Here is a 22,942-nt window from a genome sequence, read left to right as displayed (position 1 = left end):
TGCATCCCCTCAGCAATTCTGTCTGAGCTGATCCGCTAAAGCAGTGAGAAACCAATGTCTGGTTTTCCACTTCAATACCCACCCGGTCGTGAATTGACCGGTGGAGACTTACTTGCCCAGTCACTTAAGCACCTCGGCGTGGAGGTTGCCTTTGGTTTACATGGCGGCCATCTTGATGCGTTTTTGATGGGATGCGAGAATATTGGCATCCGGCTGGTTGATAGCAGACACGAGACGGCGGCCGTCCAAGCAGCTGAGGGCTACTGTCGCGTGAGCACGAAGCCCGTAGTTGCCTTTGTGACGGCCAACAGCGGGTGTGTTCCGACATTGTTTTGTTCTTTTCAGTTCCCAACTCATCGTTTCTAGGTTTTCAAATGGCTTCCCCGGCCTGGCTACGGCCTATGGTGACCGAAGCCCCATTCTATGCATTACATCGTCGCCTCCCCTCCGCGATACCGAGAACAATGCTCTCCAAGGAATGATCGATCAGGTTGTGGCTGCGCGTCCGGTCACCAAGTTTGCCCACCGGGTGGTCGCGCCTGAAGAATGTCCTCGGATCGTATCGCATGCTCTCCGCGTCGCACAGTCGGGGCCTCCAGGTGTGTCTAATATCCCTATTGGGATCCTATCCGTACTAATCGCTGTACAGGCCCAGTTCTCCTTGATTTTCCCATCGATGTGCTATTCACACCAGTTCATGCGAAGCTCATCGCCTGGGGGTCAATCTCTTCTCCTCGGTCATACCTACCAGGCCCGCATGAAGAGGCGATCGAAGCAGCAGCTGAGCTTTTGGCCACCGCAAAACGACCTGTTATAATCACAGGCACTGGATCAAGGAATGTAGGGAGTACCGGGATTTCTTGCTGCTAAAAATACGAGGCTAACTCTACCCAGGCACGGCAAGGCATCCTTCAGCTGGCAGAAGCATGCAATGTTCCAGTTTTCGGCACCTCCAAGTTCGCAAGCTTTACCCCAAAATCAGCTATGCTCGCTAGTGCCACTGCCGGTGTACTAGCTACACTTCCGCTAGTCCATCTTCCTCGCCCCGACCTGATTCTCCTCCTAGGAACTCGAACTGGCATGTTCCTCGGCGGACGAAGCCACGCTATCATACCAGAGCAAGATTGTAAGCTGGTACATGTTGATTGCGATGGTGGTGAGGTCGGACGTACACTTTCAACAGACCTTGGAATTGTGAGTGATGTTGGAGTATTTGCGTCGTCACTGAACAAGAAGTTAGGAAATTCGCCCGAGGTGCAAGTCGACAAATCATGGGTTCAGGCTCTACTCAATTTGTCTTCTGCCGAGTCGCCCTATGAAAAAGATCCTGAACAAACAAGCTCGGGCCGACTTCACCCCTACCACGCTGTCGAACATGTCATGTCATCCATCGAACCAGGAAGTATAATTGTTTTGGATGGTGGCGAGGCATCAGTTTGGGCTGGTGACCTTTCATCGCGATGCCAACCAAGCTTGGTGATGACTGCAACTGGATATCTTGGCTGTCTTGGTAATGGCTTCGGATATGCCCTTGGTAAATATGCCTCTATACCGACCCCCTTGTTTGCAATATGCTGATGCTCCAGTATAGGCGCGGCAATTGGTGCCCCGGAGAGGAAAGTCGTCAACATCCAAGGAGATGGATCTGCCGGCTTTCACTTGATGGAGCTCGATACGTATAAGAGATTCAATCTGAACATTCTGACAGTGGTTATCAATAACTCTCGCTGGGGAATGAGTATCAACGGCCAGGACCTGGTCTACGGGTCAGACCATCTTGCCCGACCCGTCAGTTCTCTCAGCTCCGGGACTCGATACGACATTGTCGCAGAGGGTCTACAGAACGAAACCGCCAGACTGGATCACATTGCCGACATTAAAAGCACGGTTTCTAGACTCCAATCAAAGACGGGGCCAGGCTGCATTGACCTGATTGTGGATCATAAGCCAGTCCATCCAATTACAACTGCAATGGTCGGACTGACAGATGATCCGAACTCGGTCGTTGTGCCTTATTATGACAATATTCCCCGCTCTTACTACAAGTCCTGAACGATTTACAATGAACTGCAATGTTATGTACAAAAATGGACCAGACAAAAAGGCACGGTTCTGCTGCAAGTTTGATTTACAGCTAAAATTACCAATGAAGATTGCCGATCAGAAGGAACGAAGCTTCTTCAATGATCTTAACGGCGTTAAATGCTTAGTCGGCAACACATTTATCAGACATGCCACTTTTCACAAAAAGAAGTGCAATGTTGAGATTTAGCAAGGCGATGGCGCAACGTGGATCCCGCACGGCACGCGTTAGGATCGGCGGGCTTAAGACTACCAAATCGTGCTGCCGATATTTATCAGTCGAGCACTGAATTGGGTTGATAATATTTTTTTGAAAATAAAGCACCTCGCATTCGAAGAAAGACGCCAACTGGCGGAGGATTATTTTGCGCATGAGGGGCTGTATGAGTATACAAAGAGCCTACCTTTTCTGGGGCGAGTCAAAAGCAATGTCACCTCACTAGTTGCCGATAAATGGACGGAGATTCTGCTAGACTATGAAGTAGGCGCATTATGTCTTGCCGATGGCGCTTGGATCAAAGCAACTTTCAAATTCTACTCAGTGAGTTATCATATTCAAATTGTCTCACATATTGAGTATTCGAGCCAGTACTAATTCTGCAATACAGGTCTGGGCGCTCTTCCAAACATCTGATCCTACCAGGAAATCTACGTTAGCACCGAATATATATGTGATTCCAGATCGCTGCATGCGGGCCAAGAATCAGCGACGGTACAGTCGCTGAAAGTCAGTTTCTCGCAAAAATGCACACGAGCGGCCGTTTCAGAGCGGTATAATTGTCGATACTGAAGACGGTTATCTCATTTCCGGTGATAGGGTTCTCCGTCGTCTAGGTGATCGTCGATTCGGATCAAAAGGTATACCTTTGCAGTCTTTCGTGGAGAAGAATTTTACCTGGCGATTCTATATAGATCCGGTGGGAACTTCGTGAGTATACCTAGGTACAAATCAATCTCGGGACAGACAAGAATTGCTAATACGTGCTGGTGGCCAATCAATTTGCGCGTATCAAGCCTGACATATTCTGGGACATTGTTGCTGGGGTCACTCATCATCTGCAAGTTGTGGGGCCGCGATTGGGTCACCCGAATGCCTCATTTGCAATTCATGCTCACGCGGAGATATTTGGGGAAATGCTATTCACAGTCTTTCCGGCTTAGAACTCACATTGGATGTTTCGTCTGATAAGTCTAATGCCCTGACTCGGACGCAACAAACACTAAGTCAGGGATGGACGAATTCCATCTTTTCTAACCTCAGTCTGTACGCTGATGGAGTGTGAGACTATACCATCTCAGTTTCTTTGGAAGAGCAAGGAAACACTATTGCCTCCAAAAAGGCTCATCTCACTGTATCCCCCGGGGCTATAGTCCCCAAGATCCTCTTCTGGGACCTCCATGTTCATTCGTCAGATACGGTCGGGGTCGAATCGAGCGAATACAACTTCTCGGTGGATTTTCTTCTTGACCGACAGTCATAAGGACGATCTCCCCATAGCCGCTATAACAGTACGGTCGCCAAAATGCCGGTCTAGACGTCTTGGGATATACAGCCAACGACTTCCAGTTTACGAAGGAACGCTGGACGCAACACTCGAGCTAATCAAATCTCTCAACAAACCCAGGAAATTGGTGATTTTCCCGGCACAGAAAGGTGTGGAAACTCGGAGGCTGAGGGGTGACCACAACGTTGTGTTTCTGGCTGATTCAAGGAAGAATCCACCTGAGTTACCATTCGATCGTCATGGCAATGTTGCGCGCTCATTCGAGTGGTCCGAAGAAGGTCCCAAAGATTTTGTTTCTGGCGCTTGGCCTCTAGAAGAGGTATAATGCACCTATTCCGCAGACGCGAATTCCCATCTTCTGGTTCCGCGCGTCGGAGGATGCCGCTGCAATCTCGCCTTGCATCATCCGAATCTGGAGCGGCTGGTTGAAATTGGGAGTGCGTGGGGGCAAGTTTGAGTGGCTCCTTCAGGATGCTGTGCGCCGAGGCTGAATGTTGGGCGTCTCGGCCAACTCTCATGAAAACCGTGGTCGATGCGGCGATGGTGTTCCAGGGACAGTTGTTTTTGGCATCCGAGGTGGACTGACTGGCATCCTGGCTAATAAGGTTGACGTGAAGATGTGGCTAATACGTTACAGGCCAGAAGAACTTTGCGACGACAAATCAGAGATTGGTTGGCCTTATCTCGACAAAGGATGGCTCTGCCCTTCAAGGCTATGATATCTCTCTTGCCGCCAATGAGCGATTAAAGCTGGATTATCATTTCCTGGGCGAGCGGGGCTTCTCCTCAATTGAGGAATTTGACGACACTGGTTTGATCTGGCAACGTCATTTCTGGTCTGAAGCCGAGACAGAGCCGAAGACTCGTATCAGAGTTATATGGGGTGTTGCTAGGCTATATGACCGATATCGCGAAGCAATTTGGAATGGGATTATCTCTATCTCGGAGGATGTGGCCGTCGAAATCTCCGTCCGTTCGGTGGGTTGGAACATAGCCCGGAAGACTCTGTTCGGCGCACTGATGATCGCTCTGCTGAATTCTCAAGCAAGACAAGCGGAGACCTGGACGGGGCCAATGTCACCTTCTGAGGCGGTCAAACGCCCCTCGAAGATCAAGATTACAGGCTTACTTGGAGGGTATGTCAAGTTTGGAGACGCGCTAGCTGGCAACTCGCATAAGGCTTAGCCTACATTCTGGCCCGAGATATATTACGAGGAAACCAAAGCGAAGGATGAAAAAATTGGTTGAGATCAAAGGAGTTGCCCAACTCTTTGTTCAGGTTGAAGCAATTCCTGATGTTGAATTGCCTCGTCGCGTTGAGGGGAGCGTTTCTTCGATGTTCTCAGGGAGCACGCTCGATTTACTTCGTGGGCCGGGGGTGGAATGGGACCAAGGTTGTGACAAGTCCCATGTTTATTAGCTACGGCTGAATATGAACGCGGCCTTTGGCTTATATACATGACATCTTAATCTTACTTCCATCCGATCTTTAAGCTCATCTAGCCTTTAATGTCAACTCTGAGAGAGGTAAAATACTGTGGATTCTCCACTGCTCTTGGTTTTTCAGCATCCACCCACATTGCAATAGTAATTGTATGGTAATTCGGGTCATTCTCGGAAGAACTGTGATGTAATACGCAGTTTATAGCCCCTGGATCATTTTCAACAGATCGGAACACACAGACACACTCTCGTTAATCCATCTCATGCATCAATTGGCCGTCCCTCGATACTAGATGATACACGTATCCGACATCCTGACATTTAAGTTTATTGACGAACGGAGAGAGGGTTCAAATACCACTAGGACACTTCGGGAAAGGCCTATTCATCGTTCGCCCAATTTCCATTAATGTGGTTACACAACATGCCACAGTTCAACAAGGGAGACCCCTGAGATTGCTCAACCGATCTTAACAACCTTCAATTTATCATCTGATTCTATTGGATATCTTCAATACTAGCCAGTACATCAATTCCTCATCCTGACACTTATTTCCATCCCATCTACGATATGAATGTTTGTAATTTACCAAATTGTTTTATCAATTCTTCTGATCGCGAAGTTTGTATTCGCAGAGTAAGCAGTTGAAGATAGAGCCACTATGCAAAAGACCTCTGATAACTCAAAATACTAACAGAATATTGCAAAATGAAAATCCACATTGTCCAGGGAATTTTACTCTCAAGGGTCTCAGAATCCTCCCTGGCTATCTGAGTTTGACACGCCCCCATTGGCAGTTAAAGTAGCAGCATAAGAAGCATCCGAGTCGTGGCTAGCGCTGACGTTGACACCCAGGGTAATCCAGCCAAAGATGCCATCCTCTACTGTGTCACCAAGAAGGGCATACTCGAAAAAGGGATCCGAATCCGAGTTCTGAGTCTCAACTTTGACGACATGATCATCCGCGTTCTTGGTGATAGCAACAGTGTTCTGGTTGTACGGCGAGGTAGCCTCGACCTTGGTGATGAGGTCTTGATCAAAGAACATCTGACCGATATGACTGATTGTGCCTCCGGTAAGAGTGTTGTTCGGCAGGACGTGTGCTTGAGTGTGTGCAATAATGTGGATATGAGTAGCTCGGCCAGAGTAATGACCCGGGAAGAGGGTGTAGAATTGGGCGACACCATCCTCATCAGTCTTCTGGATTCCGCGGGAGAAGGTTTTGTTTAGGTTGGACTTGTCGTTTCCGTTTCCATTCATATCACTCTGCACGCCCGAGTAGACGCCCGTGGCATTGCAGCTCCACACGTCCCAGTATAGATCCTGGACAGGCTCGCAGGTCTCGATATCGATAAATTGACCGTCCAGAATGAGAGGGACTCCAGGTTCGCCATCACGGATGTCCGAACGAATGAGCTCCGATTTGACCCAGAAGGGACCAACCTCGCCTTCGGGGGCCAGGATACAAGTCGGGTTTGCGCTAAATAGCTCAGATTCCGGAGTGTTGGGCGTAACGTTGAGGGAGGAATGATGCGATGTATTAACAACCTCGTCGAGGTCACGAGCAAGCACGGCGCGCTTTTTGTTGGCCTCGGCCATGGCGGCACGGCGGGCGCGAGCACGCTCGTTGATTCCACGCTTCTCGAGGTGATTGGCACAAAGATCAAGGCTGCGGCGCGCATTTCTCAGGAAGCTTCTCTTCGAGGCGATTGAGTAGGAACTGTGTTCATGAGACCCTGGGTGGGCCATTGCGAGACCACTGAGGGCAACGACGGTAAGTTTTTGAAAATGCATGGTCAGAAAAGAAGGCAGAAATAGAATTGGTGATTTAATTTCTTGAAGGCTTGAGGATATAAGTATAAGAGAGGGATGACTTGGGCTTTATATCCTGAACTTGCCAAGATCCTCAGCTTGGTGCCTTGTGTCTGATAAAGAAGAATCCTCCACTCGTCATGGTCGTCGTCAGCTATAGTGTGAAATGGGACAATTGTGATTAATCTCGGTGATTCTTCAGGCTATTTCGAACTACCCACAAGGTATGGGATTACGCCTCGCTAGCTCCATTGAGCACAGCTGACGAACAGGCTTTCCGCAATTGGACCCGTACCATGGAAATTATGGAGCTATATCTGCAAGCGCCGACTGCTTCGGGCGAGGATTTGTGGATAAATCGTGATCTGCAGCCATATTTCCCGCACGGGGCTGTGGAGTCGTCGAGGCATTGGGCATTGTTATGCACTGTGGGGTGAACCTGCCAGGGACAGAAACCAGGATGCCATCTTCTAATATAGTAGTCATGCGAATTTTTGGCAGTCAATCCGGAAGTTCATTGAGCCTAGATAATCTCAATTCTACCAGGTTTTAGAAAATTCAGGCCTTGGTCATTTCAAGCTTTCTGCACAAGTCCAGACAATGATGATGCCCATGTGTAGATTCATCTCCTCTATCCGTTACTCTTGCTGTCCTGTACTTTCGTAGAGATCGTTTCATCGCCTCATCTGCCAAGCCCACAACCGGTCCAGCTTGCGTGGAAGCTCGGAGGAAATGGACTCCGCACGGTTGCAACTGCCTGAGTTTCCGCGAAGTCGACAAAAGGTCGATGAAGATGGCTGATCTTCTCCACGACTCGGAGCATTTGACTCCGCTGACTCATCATTTCAAGCTCCGGGAATTCTTGGCGCCGAGCTTTGGCTTTCCACGGCTTCAAACGACTTCGTGCGGGATCCATTCATCTGTTCTTTGGCTGTTCGACCCGCAGTGGAGAACCCGTGAGTGGCCTGGGGTGACCTGGCTATTAGGGAAGGATGCTCTACTGAGAGTGATTATTTGATGAACCTCGCATCGACCTAATAATACATTCAAGGGTATGCGCATGACAGTCTCTGGGAGATGTCTGCAATGGACCCAACTGCCCCACGGGGTAAGACCCCATCTCAAAGTAAGTCGTCCAAGGTGAAAAGTGCTTGTGATTTATGTCGGTTGAGAAAGGTATGTTATTCCGAGAACTTACGAGCATGCAAACATGCAAACCAACCTTTGTCGAAAGGCAGTATAAAGTGCTGACCTCGTCCTCTTACCCGCATAGATCCGCTGCGACAGGGCAACTCCCGCCTGCGAAACCTGTACCCTGGCATTTCTCCCATGCACATTCACCCCACCATCGACACAGAACCGGAAGGGGCTCCGACAGTAAGTTATGCTGTGGCGCCGGGCTAATTTGTTTGAAGTGGAAAGTAACTAATTGGCTCCGCCAGGGAATTGGTTGACAGCCAGGCCCGCATTCAGCAACTGGAAGATTCTTTAGCCGCTCTTCAGAAGTCAGCTCAGTCTACCCCTGGCAGGAGTGACGAACCAACCGGCGGCATAATTTCCGCGCCGGCTTTACTAAGCAGCAGCACCTCGCCTGCCTCTCACAGTCTGGTACCCTGTGACTCCGTACCAATTGGGCTTGTGACGGACACACATTGTCTTGATACAGCCCTTGCGTCATTTAAATGGCATATGGCATATTGTGGGCTCGGAAAGTCGCTTTCAACGACAAGAGCAGCATTCTACTCGAGTATCTATCAGCGGACAGGGTATACTTTTGATCTCGACGACTTTCTCAACGAATTGGCTCAACCACTCATCGCGCAAGGCCTCGAAGGGGCGAGGAGATCAAAGACTGTGAAATGGCCACCACTATCCCTGGTCCAGCAATGTGTGAAGTACTATGCAAAGTGCGGGCTTTACACTCTATTTCCGTTCGCAGATTCCGCGGCTCTACAAGTCCTCGTCAATGCCGACGTCCTCAATCGTCCTGAAACATCCCGGGCAGCCAATCGAGCTTGTCTAGCTGCGTTTACAGCAAACATCACGCAGATGCATCGTCACGATCCACAATTCCGTGATACCGACCCCGACGCCTATGCACATGCGGCATTGACACTACTTCCTGCTATGCTAACAGAACCGCCTGATCTCAGGACTCTAGAGGCTATCATGATGCTGGTATCTTCTCCCGTCACGAATTTACTTTTGACCCTGTAGAAATTCATTGCTCACACATTACAGGCAATATTCATCTGTCCCCTTGGCCAACCCCAATACGCAGAGATGCTCCTTGGTATGGCCGTCCAGGTCCTCTATAACCTAGGAGGCCACAAAGTCCGCCCTCAGCAAAACAATCATCTCCGAGTCATGTTCTGGATAGTTTACGGCATGGACCGCGAATTTGCGACTCGCAAGTCACAACCGCCTCTCATCAACGATGCCGAGTGTGACCTGGATCTACCCGCAGCATACGCACGCAAGCCATCGGAACATCACATCTTCTGGAGACCACTTTCTTCAATCAAGGAGCTTCTCTATCCATCCGATCTGCGTCTTTCATTGATTAAATCTCGGATTCATAAACTTCTATATTCCGTCCAAAGTCAGGAGTACTCAGAGGCGAAACGACTGCAACACATCCGAGAACTCGATCATCAATTGAGTGACCTGAAAGCGGAATATCCAGTGGAGTGTCGACCAGATGCATTCGCAACAGAAAGCGCACCAGACTATCTGTTTCATGATCTGAGTATTCGCGGCGTCAGTGTCCACTTGGAGTATTACTACTGCCTTGGTAAGATCCATGGTGCGAGCAACACGGCTCAAATTCCCTCGTCAAAAAGCCTCTCGCCACTCCCTTCTAGCTCGGAGATATGCTATGAGGCAGCGAGGTCGACACTGATTTACCTCGGCCGTGTGAGGCATTACATCAACTATCATACATTCTGGTGAGCAATGCTCTCGCCCTCAAATAAATGATGCACCATTGACTTTTGCTTTCCAGGATCCACGCCCAGTTCGTCTTAACTGCCGTCCTCACACTCTTCCGCTTCCTCATCACCCTCCCCACCGCACCAACATTCACACGCGACATCCAAATCCTCGAACAAACAGCCAGTATCTTTGCACCAGCCCGCCAAACAGACGAAGACGGCAACTTCTTTCCGCCTTTCCACTTTACGCACGAATTGATCATGAAATTTGCCTACCTGGCAAAACAGGCACATATCAAAGCTATAGAAGAGTGACGGGTGATGGTTCCATCACATAGATAGATATATTAAATATAAACTTACAGGGCTGCTGTGCAGCCTGATTCAGACAAAGACACCAATCCGCCCATCATCCCCGTATAAATGCCGATCATTAAAATGGCACAATGACCACCACCAACCGAGAACAGTTAAGCATTGCTTTCGCCCGTTGCGCTGAGTCAAATCTCCCCTCGCCAGAAATCAAGAGCTTACAAATTCGTCAGTCCAATCTCCGCAAGCGCCTTGGTAACATTCAAGTGCACAGTCAGGTTATTCGCGCTCAGAGCCTCGGTGAAATAAGGCAAAGTCTTGCCGTTGTAGACACTTGAGTTACCGGTGATATCGAACGGCACTACGCCGTCCTTATAAGGGTTGCTCTTGGAGGTGAGCATGCTGATGATGGCGGTTTGGTTGACGGTGGAGGTCATGGGGATAGTGTTGTTGCCAGGTTTCAGAATGAGGTTGTCGAGGAAAGATTGACCCATTGGTTTTCCGGCGACGGAGAGGTCGAGAGTCAGGTTTCCCTTGACCAAGTTAGTTCAGTAATGTAGCATTTTTACGGGATCAGCATGTTGCGTACCATCTCAATAGTCATGACAGACGGATTAGGGATGTAAACGGTTCCGTCCATGTTGCGACCATTCTTGGTCGTGAGCAAAATATGGAACTCGGTGACGTCGAATCCCTTGAGCTGATTGAGACCTGAATAAAATCAGTTAGCTTCCGTTTTTGCATCCGAAACCAACTCCAGACACGGCGTATGGGAAGCCGCGACTTACCTTTCATAGTAACCGTCTTATTATACGTAACCTTCGTCTTAGGCAACGAGCCCTGGCGCAATTCAGGCTCTCCATAAATATTCAGCGAAACCTCCTCATTCAACATAACAGCCTTCGCGTAGTCGCCAAAAGCATCAACGTCAGAAAGATCGACCTTTTGCACAACCTCGATCTCGGCGCCATCCTCGGATTTCACACCGGGGACGCGTACGGTGGTGAAGGGTGCTGCAGCGCCTGCCAGGGAAACGGCTGCGTTGAAGGCATAGATCTGTGGGTGGTAGGAGCTGTCGGATCCGATGACTTGGGTCTGGTTGAGTTGGAAGGAGTCCGGCGTTGGATCGCTGATGACCATACTAGTGATGTCGAGAGTTGAGTCGTTGACATCGCGCTGCGCGATCTTGGGATATCCAACATAGATGCTGTACTTTGTTTTAGCTTGGGCTCATCATAGTCGAAATATCCGGATGTCGAACACCAACACGATAACTTTCTGTTGGAGGGAATACTTACACCGGCAGTACGACAACCAGCACCACAATCACAAACGCAATCAAGTGTGCCCACCACCACTTCTTGTAATGGGCAGCAACCCTTGCGCCGAAACTGCGTTTCGCCGGTGCCGATGGAAGGGTAGCGGCCTCCACGCCTGTGGCTTCGGCTTTCGTATCGGACATGATGGGGTAAGCCTGTATTACATTAGTCTCGAATCCACTATCGCATTCCTTACAGTCAAAATCAAAGCATACCAGGTCAAGACCTAGCCAGAGAAGCGAAACAAGACTGAAAAAAACGAGTGACACAAAAGGGCAGCCTCAGTTCGGCGGACCAAGTGCTCCAAGGGGGGTTTTACTTTATATTAAGCAGGCCGAGAATAACTTTTAGTTCCCCCGCTAAGGACGCAAGCGTGCGCTGCACCGAAAGAGGGAAATAGCAATCAGACTAGAACTAGAACAAGGCCGCGAGGAAGAGCATCACATGTCATGTTTGTCGCGAGTCTTGCCTCGCTGCATCTCAGCCAAGGGACCAAGCGAGGTGGAGACGGAACTTAGACCCAAGGTTTTTTGGCTTTGCTTTTCCTGTCTTCCCCGGGATGTTCGTTCTTGGTTCTTTCCTGGGGTCTCCGTCTGGTGATCGCTCATTCCTGGGGACTCCGGATTCCGGTGCCAGTGCGGGGCGGTTCCTGAATATCTCGAGCATGCTGTCGATCGACTGATCATCGCTCGACCCTGACAGCGCTAGGGGCGTTTCAGATTGAGTTTGGAATCATTTTTTAGTATCCCGTCCAGACACGAGCAGATCAAAAAGGTAGAGAGTGCTCTTGCAATTAGGGGAAACCGAGGGATTCTGTCTATCAGCCCAATCGTGCAAAGGGCAACCGAAGCCGTTGAATAGAGATCATATGCAGGAGCAGACATAATGCGCGCCACGGTAGAGCCCATCTGGCTGTGTGACCGGCCGTCCAGGGAATTTCGCTGGAGAGACCAGTCTACCGTTGCACCGACTATCCGGGGTGCGCCAGCCCCATTGGCTGCCCGTGAGACTAGCTGCAGTGGAGGCGCTCGCCAAGGCCGAGCAGCCAGTCCGAATGGATGCTAGCGAGGGCGAATCCAGCGGGGATGATGGCGGCTGGAAGGCGTTGACTGGTGTTGACCTGGCGGATGGTTCAGGGAAGTTGGGGTCGGGTGAGCAGAGCACCGCAGTGGGAAGCAGCCCCGTCGTGGCGTCGCCCGTCAAAAGAGACACCCCGGTTAGGACAAAGGGCCGGGTCGGTCGCTTCCTTACACCCGCTGAAATTACACTTGCATTATCGAGAGGAAGATACGAGCCAATATTCAATATAATGATTACGAGGGACAGTCCTGTCATCAATCTGAAGCACGACAATGATTGATCGATTAGAGAAATCGTCACATGCTACCTAAACACAATGCCTGTACAGAAATTCAGCCGAATTGTGTCATGAGTTCGTCCGAACCGCGGCGCGATTCACCAAGGCAAATGCCAGGAAATAATCAAAAAAGAGCCGTTCGAATAGAAGAGAAAAGAAAATGTCCACAACATGGGAGATCAGCCCCGCAATACTATGGCCATGGAAAGATATGAAGGAGGTGGGAAAGAGAAAAAGAAACTGAAGCCACAGCGAGTGGATGATTGGGAAATAAGAATAAAAAATAAAAATAAAAATAAAAAAGGTGACAAAGCAGAGGGTATCCACGAAGAAATGAAAATATTAGGCCTGCGATGCAGAGGGGCAGAAAGGACGTCCGCCCAACATTATCGAAAACAGCTGCCCGGGCGGCTTTGGGAAGGAAAAGGATGCACAAAGATTGGAAGAAACGAAATGGCAAAGGGAAAAAAATGACGAAGGAAAATGACCAAAAAAGGAGTGGAAGAAATGAACAAACCACCTCAAACAGAAATACCCCAAAGGACGGGGTAGTGGTGGTCAAGCAATTCATAAAGAATCGGCTCGAAACGCTCCAGAAAACACATTGCGTCGAGATGCAAAATGGATACTTGGAACAGTCCAAGGGGGACGCCCAACAATAATACAAGAGGCGACTTCTGTACAATCGAGACAGTCTATGCCTCTGCCGCAGACTTCTTCCGCTGGAACATGCTGCGGGTCCGTGATTTACTGCGCGGCTTCTTCTCGCTGCTGACAGTGCGCCCACGGGAGCGACCCTTGCCGGAATCTTCGGCCATATATTTATCTTTGTAGATCCTGTCATAGGGTTAGAGATATTCCGCATTATAATTGGCGGTCTGGGGTACTTACCAGCTGTTTCCGACCATGCTCATACCGTTATCTTCGGCCTGTCGGTAGAAACGTGCTGCCTTCTTCATATCCTTCTTACAGCCAACACCTTCCGCGTAGCAGAACCCTGCTTCCGCCATGGCATCGACATCACCCCATTGTCCGGCAATTTCGAAGCAACGGAGAGCCAGTGGTTTATCTTGGTTGATACCCCAGCCATTGAGGTAGCTGACACCCAGTTCATAGATGCTAAGAGCAAACTGAGCCCGATACGCCTTCTGCAGCTCCTTGGCCTTGGATGCGCCAGGAGCATCGGGGTTCTCCAGCATCTCCAAGCCAACCGAGTCCACAGCTTTGCGGAGCCATCGTACACCTTCCTGCTGATTGGAGCGCATGCCCCATCCGTGACGGCAAGCCAGCGCATATAACAGCATGCCAGTTGGGTGGTTCTGCTTGGCAGCAATCCGCATATGGTAAGTCGACTCGTTCAAGGATCCCTTTTCGTGCAAATCAATACCCATAGAGACATGGTCGTCCGCGGAAAGAGTCTTCGAAGAGGACTGGGTGTTGGCAGTTTGCGGACGCAGGGTACTGGCTGAGTCCGCGGATGAGACAGTCTCATCCTTCTCATTGTTTTTTGGCTTGGTCGACTCCGTGCATGGCCGAGGCGGCGTAACTGGCGTCACCGGTGCCGCTGCTGTTGGTGGAGGCTTTGGCGGCGATTCTGGGACGGGTACGGCTCGCTTGGACTGCGATGCAGGAACCTCGTGCATCGAGTGGGGCTTGGGTGAGTTTTCCGTCTCGTTGCGTGCAGGGGGTGGTGGGGTGCGAGTCGAGCGTAGCGGCTCTTCTGAGCGTCGAGGCGGGGAATTCTCAAACAAGGGCTCGTTCCATTCGAAATGCGGTGTTTGTAGGCCGGCAAAGACGACGGAATCTCTCGACAACTCCCGGCCGCGTGGGAGGGCATACTTGGCGTAGGTGTATGAAGAGACGGCGGAAGAAGGCTCGCCTTCTTGCGGAGGATATGACCCTGCCTCATCTGTGGCAAGGGGCAGAAGGATCGGAGTCGGCTTGCTCGAACGGTGCATATGTCTCGATTGCTGCGCCTGAGGAGCGGTGGTGGGCTCCGATGTCGCGGATGGACCCGGTGCGGACAGACTGGTGCTGGATCGGCTGAGCGGGCGAGAGAAGTTAAACGACGGCCGAGGTAGATACCCATTCGACGTTTCGGAGCTCATTGAGGGCGATCGTGGTTGTGGTCGCGCCGGGTATGTCGACATGGGAGAGTACGGCAGCGAGACCGCACTGCTGGAGGACAGCTTCCGGGGCTTCGAGAAGGTTGACCCGCCATTGGAACTGCTGTAGTCATCATCTGAGCTCTCCCGCTCGGGGTGCATCACTCTCGCACTACTGGACGGCCGCGAGTTCGGGGAATGGGGCGGCGCCAAGGTGCGCGGGATGTGCAACCGCGAGACGGAATCAGTCGAGTTGTCGCGCGAGGGGTTCGCTACAGCCATGCCGACGGAGGTATCCCCGGCGAGCGACGCATCCTCCTCCGGGGAGTCTGCGCGGGGCATGCCATACCCGCTGGGGCTTGTTTGTAGCATCGTCGAACGAGGGGTGGAGTCATCATCTTGGAAGTCCCCACTGCTGCTAGCGTGCGAGACGGAGCTGAATCGAGGATGTTCGGAGACTGGACGGTATTTTGGTTCTTCGACTTCCGGGAGGGTGTTCTTCTGTGTCGGTCTGCGGGCGAGTCCGTCGTTTTGGGACTCATTCGAGTTCCCACGAAAGTATCGGGGTCGGCCATGGGACAGCGACCGAGCCACGCTGGAGGGGGCAGGCGGCTCATGCGGCGATCGCCACGGCGCGACTCGTCGAGTTGGCGGGCGAGGAATCGGCCCTGGGCGGCGAACGCATCCAGGGGGAGAGAGCGGGGGGCACTTCGCCGTCATAATGTTCGATGCGCGGAGAGGGGATGCCACTCCGCAGAGTGTCGTGCGAGTTGGAGCGACAATCGCCCAGGTTGCCACGCCACGCCGCCATCGTGGGGGGTTGTGGTTGAAAAGGAAAGGAGTGAGGTTCTGGTCCGAAATTCGGGGGATGGGGTAAATAAGATCGATATTCGTCGAAACGCAAGGCTTGGTTTGCCGGTCACAGTCAGTCTGAATCCAATCAATCACAAATTTCCCAACTTTCAGGTCATCCGGAATGGTGTTTCAGGCGGGGGGCATTGGATGAAAGAGACCCAGATCAGAGAGCGGCTCTCTGGCGGCGGGAGTTTGGGGGAAGGAGAGAGGGCGGAGGCAACAGAGGCCAAAGGAATGACAGCCCAGGGAAGATTCACGACATGGGAGCAGGTGCGTCAGAGGCAGAGGCGAAAGGGAGAAAACGGGCGAGGCCCTGACGATCACAATGCGGTAAACACAGGCCCACTCAGGGGAAGGTGCGACTGACGGCTCTCTGCAGTCACGGTACTGCCAGGGCGGTCGCGGCCTCAGGGGCGCCAAGCCCTGCACACACCACCCGCGCGGGTTATTCGCCATCCTCCTACTCTCCCTTCCAGAGTACGGTACATCCTTCTCCCCCTACTTTCCCACTATGGCCAGGTACCTGACCCTCCGGTGGGGTTCTCTCCCTCGTCGGAGTGCCTCCTTCTAGAAGTTCGCCTCCCCACACGGGCTGTTTCGTGCGCCAGTCCCACGCCCTCTTGCTGGTTCTCCAATAATGGACGCCCGGTGGACCGTGTTTCTTAAATTGGACGCAGAACCGTTCCTCTCTGTTCTGCAGCCCTCAGCATCGTGCCTGAGTACCTGCAGAGACCAAGGAGGGGTCAGCAAGAACTATTTTAGATACCCCCCGGTCAATGGCGAGGATGGCCCTGCAACTAACGATTGGTATCGCTTAGCGACCCGGTACGCCTCGGCCGACACCCCGTACTGATGTTGTGCAGCCGGAGCATTACCACTTTTGGTTCGATCCTCGATCTGGCAGCCGTGGGGCGACAACATGCGCCGTCGTTGACTGGCCGACGCAGCGAATGGCTCTAGCATCCTCCTTAGCTGCTGTTAGCTGCTGCTCGCCTAGCGGAGTCTATACCACCAGAGCGGCATTGCTTGTTACTGGACCATTCGGGTAAGCGACGTAAGCCGGGAGAGGGTAGCTGAGCTGCTGATGGGACTCAGGCTAGTTAGAAAATGACAGTGAGGTCTTTTACTATATATACGGCTTCTGGACCAGGTCGCGTGCTGCCTCGTCCATTTCCGGTGGTCACGCGCTTCAAGGTATATCCGCACCGTAGGCTCTGCAGCCAGGTTGCGGTACACGGTGAGTGGTGACGACACTCCAGGCGATCTCGGATCGATCCGATCTATTTGCCCTAAGATCCCATCGTCTTTCGCGCAATCCACGATCCTCGATCTCAACCTTGCCCGAGGGTAAAGTATATCCCACAATGCGCCGGATCCCTCCAGCACACCTCTTCGGCGTAGCTCCAGTTCGCGATGAGCTCCACTGCTTCGAAACAAGCTGGCTGCTCTCTCCCGCCACTCTCGCCGGCTTGCGCGGACTGATCTCCATCTACATCTTCGCCTCGATCCTGGCCATTTGGATCTTCGATGGGACCCACGGTGATCGCGCCGCCATCGGCCAGTCCTTCAGCTATTTTACCTGGCTCACGTACTGGGGATTGGGCTTCTACACGCTCTTCGCAGCTATCCATGGCTTTTGCTACGCAATCACCGGACGCTCGGTGCTCTTCGACCGCTGGCCGCGGGCCCTGCGCGCAATGCACGCCATCCTCTATTCGTCCGTGACCACGCTGCCTTTTCTAGTGACGATCGTGTTCTGGGGCATCCTCTACAGCAACGGCGTTTTCAAGGACGCCTTTACAACCTGGTCAAATGTACGTCTCATTATACATAGTCGGTCTCGCTTCCCCGCCATAATGACGATTGTCAATCATTGCAACATCATGTGCGTCCAAGCGCATGTCTCACATATGTTGCACCCCCAACCCATTTAGAACACGAAATTAATCTGCGCCCCCCCCCTCCCCCACTTCCCACCCTCCGCAGCCCCCTGCATCCCTCTAATTCCTGAACTAAGAAAGTGGACTGATGCTAACAGAAATCAGATCTCCCAGCACGCCCTCAACTCCCTCTACGCACTTCTAGAAATCATACTCGCAACCACGGCCCCGCACCCGTGGATCACATTACCTTTCCTTATTCTGATCCTGCTGTTCTACCTCTGCGTAGTGTACATTACCTTTCATACTGAAGGTTTCTACACATACGGCTTCCTAGATACTGAGGGCGGGAACAAATCGGGAGTAGTGGCGGGATACTGCTTCGGCATCCTCGCGGCGATCCTAGTGATCTTCGTCATTTCTTGGGCTGTGATCAAGCTGCGCGCGTGGCTGGTGAAGGGCCGAGTGAAGAGGGCCCCGAAGGATCCTTTTTACGGGCAGCATCGATCTAGCCTGGAAGCCGGGATGCAGCCTGAAACAAGCGAAGTGAAGCACGAGCGGGTCTAGCGTGGCCCCCCATGGTTTTCATATCCTGAAAATGGACACGAGCAACGACACACAAACGATATCCGACGCAGTGTAATTACGACTTTTGAATCTATGACGATATGCAATATTGTAAATGGCACTTAGCCGTGCAACTGGCACCATTAAGAGTGAGGACTATCATGAATGTATGTACAAAAATTAGGCAAAGTAAGGATTTCAAGAAGTTCAAGTAGAGATTAGCTTTTCAACAGTGCAGATCGGTAGAAATAAAAGGTCAGCTTGGCAAGGTTTCCAAGTTACACCCGCTACCAGCTGGGTTCGCTGCCACTGCTGGGGCTGCCCGAGGGCACGGAATACCCGCCTCGATACCCCATCATCAGTCCGACAAGACCGCTGGGAACCCAAGCACCGATGAAGTTGTACGACCGGGCACCGCGACCCACGTACATGACCGCCTTTTTACGAGTCCGACGGCCGAGGAAATTCACGGAAGCCGGCTCCAAAGCATCCATCAAGGCATAGTGGAGGTTTCGCGCAGGCGATCCGCGCACAGTACTAGGACCTGCAGACGCAACAGGTCGCTGTTCGACACTGGAGAGATACTGCTGGCCGTAAAGAGCTCGCTGCTGTGCGCTCCAGGCCAAGATTTCAGTACCGGCGATCTGGCTTTGAGCGTTTCGGTACGAAGGGCCCAGGTCGACATTTCCCAGTCGAAGCTCCACAACGTCGACATTGCCATGTTCAAGGAGGCGGAGTTCCTGACGCAAAGAAGCCGCAAAGCCGGAGATGGCGCGGGTAGTGGCGACTTCGGGTGCAGCAAAGGGTGCAGAAAGGGATGATGAGATGGACGGGTAGGCGAAGACGAGAGCGCTGCTGTTGTTGCGAAGAGTCAAGAGCGGCAGGAAGATCTGCGCGGTGAGAATGGGAGAAAGAAGGCGGCTGTTGACAGTGTCGGCCCACGATGAGGCCGGGATGGTTGCGACGGGGCCTGCGGCGAAGTTGGGGGAGGGCAAGATAACCACGCCGCTCAGCTGGCAAGTGTGCGGAGGCATGCCCGGATGAGGAGACTGGGGCTGGGTGATCAAGGATCGGAGCTCATGCAATGACGGATGCAGCTCAGATGAGTTGGGAGTGTTCTTCTTGAGAAATTAGAGCTCTATTTCTGTTGGCGCCTCGTTCGGTAATTGGAAACTCACAGTCGTCAAATCTAGCCAAAGTGCCTTGATATCAGCTCGGTTTTCTGCCCGAACAAGATGTTCCTCGTTCGCGGAGGAAACCGTCACATAGACAATGTATCCCCGGCGTTCCAGGTCTGCGGCAATAGCGCGTGTCATGGGCTCATGAGGCGAACCAGCGATCACTAGATAGACCGTTAGTACTCCGACTCGTGTCAAAACGAAGCTTCGTCCTGCATACCGACAATTTCCTTCCGCGCGCCATTCCCGGCCTTTCTCGCCTTCCTCTTCTTCCCGTTCAATTTCTTGTTGCCGTAGCACAAAACAACTCCAGTACCAACAAACGCGATGATAGCCGCCGTCCACGCACGGTTTCGAGTCATCCAGTCCTGCACTCGGTCTGTGAATCCGCGCGGGCGCATTTTGTGGGCTTGGCGAATCGACGGGCGCACTTGCGACGGTAGCCAGGTTTGCTGGGACAGTGTATTTCGGATTGCGGTGGCTGCCTGGTCGACTTGCTGGTCGATTGAGTCGGCAACCTGAGTGGAATATCGCCTTACGTCATGGGGTATCGACGCAAGCTGTTCGAGAAGGGTCAGCACCAGATAGTCAAAAGGGATGTCGAGGAGGCGACAGAACTCACATAGTCGAAGAAGAACTGATCGTCGCTTGTCATTTTGTTAGGTGTTTAGAGTGCCCTAAAATCTGGTCAAAGAAAAGTGATGGTGATAAGCGCAGCGATAAAGTCTCCGCTCGCTATCGTGTCACATGACAGCTTCGTGGATGCGTCAAATAGCCGATCGTGGCCTTTGCTGCTATGATTCCCTGATTCCTTACCATCACTATCAAAAATTTGAGCTCTTCAGTATGTGCTGATTGCGTATTGGGACGTAATAGCAAATTTTTATCAAATACGAGTAATTCGGAAAAATCATTTAGCTGGCTGTCATATATTCAGCGTTTACATTCGGGCACACACCATATCATAGATCTGAGCAAAATGTATATTATTTTCGAGTACTGTCAAAAACCCGTTGGAATACTCGAAGTGGATCTAATCACCATCATTGACTGCCCTGAGAGCTCCTGGAGGTCAACTTGAAGTGAGGGTACTACCGTGACTACTAGTACTAACATTTGAAATTGGGACATCGGGAGGGAGACAAACTAATCAGCGAGCGTCCCTTCCACTTAAAGTGGGCCCCATTTGATTAGTCATCGACCGAGCAGGGTTGCCTGGCAAACGATCGGACTGCTTCTGCCACTCCCAGACTTGAAGACGACACTGACAAACGAGATTTGAGCGTCTCGACTGCGAGACAAAGGAAGGGGCTTGTGATGGGTTGATTGCGTCTTGGTCGAAGCGATTCATACCGATACACAGGGTCCTGAATCAGACCCAGATCCAGTCCCTGGCAGCATTGACAATGTCAATATTAAGCTGACCCTTTACCCGTCGGCGTTGGATGTTATTTCCAGTTAAAACATTCACTCTCTACTGGTGAACCTGTACACGCACCTATCTTTTAAATCGCTCTTTTTTTCCTTGGCCCTGCAAGTTCTTACCAACCGCCACAATGCGGGAACTGGACGCCCTAATCGGCGAGTACCGCCACGAGAAGAAACGCCCGCGCGAGTCAGAGGCCCTTTTCATGTTGCGCAAGGTCGCATCTGTGGTCAAACCCATTATGCGCCAGCGTGCATGGCGAGTTGGTGCAATCTGCGAGTTCTACCCACGGCAGAGTAACCTGCTGGGACTGAATGTCAACTCTGGCCAGAAGATTTGCCTGAGACTACGGTACGCTTCCGATCAGAAGCAGTTCCTTCCTTTTGAACAGGTCGTGGACACTATGTTGCATGAGTAAGTTGTTTCTATCCGATACCCGACCTGACATTGACTAACCTAGGCTACTAGGCTCTGCCATATTGTCCATGGCCCTCATCACCGGGAATTCCATGCTCTCTGGAATCAGCTCAGAGATGAGCATGAGGAGCTGGTCATCAAGGGATACACCGGCGAGGGATTCTTGTCTGAAGGCAAACGTCTTGGCGGGAGCAGAATCCCAATCGATGAGGCGCGCCGGCAGGCTCGGGCGGCTGCAGAGCAACGACGGCTTATCTCAAAAACCTCCGGGAAAAGGCTTGGTGGTACTCGGCACCTTCGGGGGACCGATATTCGCAAACTACGAGCGGACGCGGCACAGCGTCGAGCTGAGGTAATGAACGGCTGTGCCTCTGGAACCGACCGAAGCACAGAGCTGGCCAAGGAAGCTTCACAGAATGGGTTCAGGACGAAGGCGGAAGAGGATGATGCGAACGAAGAGGCCATTTTACAGGCCTTTATTGAGTTAATCCAGGAAGAAGAGCGAGAGAAGTATGGATCTTCATACATTCCACCGAGTCAAGAAAACCCAGCCGGCCCTCGCACCGCGGAATCGCCCAACCCATCGATTCCTCAGGGGTCTTCCCAAGCAGAGGCTTCAAGCGCGCCAAAAGAGCAACAAATATCGAAACCGGAAAAGACACCTACATTATTTGACCTGACTGCCGATAATAGTGCGGACAATAGCTCTTACGAGACACCGTGGACATGTCCAACATGTACACTTGAAAACCCTGCCAGCTATCTCTGCTGTGATGCCTGTGCTTCGGAACGGCCAGTTCCATCAAGCAGCGCACCAGGTGCTTCGTCAGGAGGGACCGAGCGCCCTAAACAAAACAATACAAAGAAACGTCAACATCAAGCCGAAGAAGAAAAGGACGGGCCGCCTGCACGGGATACATTCGCATTCAAGAACCGGACCCGAGCTTTAGACACCCTTGCTTCCCTACAGCGTGATCATAGTAAGCGCCCATTAGGATGGCTTTGCGATCAGTGTGGTAGCTTCATGGAGACTCAATGGTGGACTTGCTCGGCTTGTGGGAAGATGAAACAGTCCTCTTGACTGACAGGGGGGCGTGACCTGTTATCTGAGCAAGCGACGTATTGAGCTTGGAAAACCCAATACTGAAATGAAATTCTCAATTTTAACAGGCCGAGTAATGTTCTTACACTTTAAGATCTTATGTTGGCGTTGCTGTTGTATCTCTATCTACTAAAGCCTCGCTAGTCGCCATCTCTCCTCCCCCACACACCTACCCCTGTCGGATCAGACATGCATAGAAAATCTAGCTAGCCGATCATTGGGGACCACGAGATACCTTCGAGCATTATTACTATCTTCATACTATTGAGTATCTACCTCAAATAAAGGGTGCCCTCACTATGGTATTAAGAGAGCTACCACCGCCCCACACAGCACGTGAGAAGAGACTACAATTATGTAAGCAATCCCTCCACTGAATTATTTTCGCCGTCTCCCCATTTATTTCTCTCCTGCACTCGATTGCACCAGGGAAAATCCCAACATCGCCCTCGACATACGTGCCAGCATGATTGGAGCCTAGAAATGTCCTAGCCTCTTTTCTCATGTTGGCTACCCACCTCTCGGTACGTTCCACACTTCCTATCCCCCGTGACCACGCGCAGAGGAGACCAGCCGAAGCACTCCAAAGTGATGAGACCTATCATCGAACCAAAAATTTTAGGAAGAGCCGGAAAAGGTATGGCAGCG

At 51.7% G+C, this 22,942-nt stretch overlaps 10 protein-coding genes across 10 annotated transcripts; 6 read left to right on the top strand and 4 right to left on the bottom strand.

Moving 5' to 3' along the window:
* Nucleotides 1-54: 54 nt before the first annotated feature.
* Nucleotides 55-2,052, top strand: N7532_004449 (thiamine pyrophosphate-binding protein; the record flags this gene model as incomplete). The annotated part of the gene is made up of 5 exons (XM_056616943.1): nucleotides 55-314; nucleotides 367-599; nucleotides 650-840; nucleotides 895-1,534; nucleotides 1,592-2,052. 5 exons carry the CDS (start codon nucleotides 55-57, stop codon nucleotides 2,050-2,052), a joined length of 1,785 nt encoding a protein of 594 aa, XP_056477300.1.
* A 1,302-nt stretch (nucleotides 2,053-3,354) lies between these two features.
* N7532_004448 (uncharacterized protein) lies at nucleotides 3,355-4,772 on the top strand (the record flags this gene model as incomplete). Its single annotated transcript, XM_056616942.1, has 2 exons — nucleotides 3,355-3,361; nucleotides 4,225-4,772. 2 exons carry the CDS (start codon nucleotides 3,355-3,357, stop codon nucleotides 4,770-4,772), a joined length of 555 nt encoding a protein of 184 aa, XP_056477299.1.
* Nucleotides 4,773-5,781: 1,009 nt separating this feature from the next.
* N7532_004447 (intradiol ring-cleavage dioxygenase) lies at nucleotides 5,782-6,825 on the bottom strand (the record flags this gene model as incomplete). The annotated part of the gene is made up of 1 exon (XM_056616941.1): nucleotides 5,782-6,825. The coding sequence occupies one exon, from the start codon at nucleotides 6,823-6,825 to the stop codon at nucleotides 5,782-5,784; it is 1,044 nt and encodes a 347-aa protein (XP_056477298.1).
* A 1,104-nt stretch (nucleotides 6,826-7,929) lies between these two features.
* On the top strand, nucleotides 7,930-10,091 carry N7532_004446 (transcriptional regulator family TF; the record flags this gene model as incomplete). Its single annotated transcript, XM_056616940.1, has 5 exons — nucleotides 7,930-8,019; nucleotides 8,117-8,220; nucleotides 8,286-9,021; nucleotides 9,061-9,791; nucleotides 9,848-10,091. 5 exons carry the CDS (start codon nucleotides 7,930-7,932, stop codon nucleotides 10,089-10,091), a joined length of 1,905 nt encoding a protein of 634 aa, XP_056477297.1.
* A 215-nt stretch (nucleotides 10,092-10,306) lies between these two features.
* On the bottom strand, nucleotides 10,307-11,550 carry N7532_004445 (uncharacterized protein; the record flags this gene model as incomplete). The annotated part of the gene is made up of 4 exons (XM_056616939.1): nucleotides 10,307-10,621; nucleotides 10,678-10,799; nucleotides 10,877-11,295; nucleotides 11,387-11,550. 4 exons carry the CDS (start codon nucleotides 11,548-11,550, stop codon nucleotides 10,307-10,309), a joined length of 1,020 nt encoding a protein of 339 aa, XP_056477296.1.
* Nucleotides 11,551-12,292: 742 nt separating this feature from the next.
* On the top strand, nucleotides 12,293-12,767 carry N7532_004444 (uncharacterized protein; the record flags this gene model as incomplete). The annotated part of the gene is made up of 2 exons (XM_056616938.1): nucleotides 12,293-12,386; nucleotides 12,427-12,767. 2 exons carry the CDS (start codon nucleotides 12,293-12,295, stop codon nucleotides 12,765-12,767), a joined length of 435 nt encoding a protein of 144 aa, XP_056477295.1.
* A 692-nt stretch (nucleotides 12,768-13,459) lies between these two features.
* On the bottom strand, nucleotides 13,460-15,680 carry N7532_004443 (tetratricopeptide repeat protein; the record flags this gene model as incomplete). Its single annotated transcript, XM_056616937.1, is given in 3 exon segments — nucleotides 13,460-13,601; nucleotides 13,656-15,537; nucleotides 15,551-15,680. 3 exon segments carry the CDS (start codon nucleotides 15,678-15,680, stop codon nucleotides 13,460-13,462), a joined length of 2,154 nt encoding a protein of 717 aa, XP_056477294.1.
* A 1,408-nt stretch (nucleotides 15,681-17,088) lies between these two features.
* N7532_004442 (uncharacterized protein) lies at nucleotides 17,089-18,171 on the top strand (the record flags this gene model as incomplete). The annotated part of the gene is made up of 2 exons (XM_056616936.1): nucleotides 17,089-17,538; nucleotides 17,770-18,171. 2 exons carry the CDS (start codon nucleotides 17,089-17,091, stop codon nucleotides 18,169-18,171), a joined length of 852 nt encoding a protein of 283 aa, XP_056477293.1.
* Nucleotides 18,172-18,458: 287 nt separating this feature from the next.
* N7532_004441 (DUF1776 domain-containing protein) lies at nucleotides 18,459-20,004 on the bottom strand (the record flags this gene model as incomplete). Its single annotated transcript, XM_056616935.1, has 4 exons — nucleotides 18,459-19,292; nucleotides 19,350-19,513; nucleotides 19,570-19,909; nucleotides 19,972-20,004. 4 exons carry the CDS (start codon nucleotides 20,002-20,004, stop codon nucleotides 18,459-18,461), a joined length of 1,371 nt encoding a protein of 456 aa, XP_056477292.1.
* Nucleotides 20,005-20,905: 901 nt separating this feature from the next.
* On the top strand, nucleotides 20,906-22,273 carry N7532_004440 (metalloendopeptidase WSS1; the record flags this gene model as incomplete). Its single annotated transcript, XM_056616934.1, has 2 exons — nucleotides 20,906-21,189; nucleotides 21,244-22,273. The coding sequence occupies 2 exons, from the start codon at nucleotides 20,906-20,908 to the stop codon at nucleotides 22,271-22,273; spliced, it is 1,314 nt and encodes a 437-aa protein (XP_056477291.1).
* Nucleotides 22,274-22,942: the final 669 nt, after the last annotated feature.

This window comes from Penicillium argentinense (genome assembly GCF_028826775.1).
Source record: "Penicillium argentinense strain IBT 30761 chromosome Unknown utg000004l_segment0_segment0, whole genome shotgun sequence".
NCBI lineage: Eukaryota > Fungi > Ascomycota > Eurotiomycetes > Eurotiales > Aspergillaceae > Penicillium > Penicillium argentinense.
This window is presented reverse-complemented; position numbering and strand designations above follow the sequence as displayed.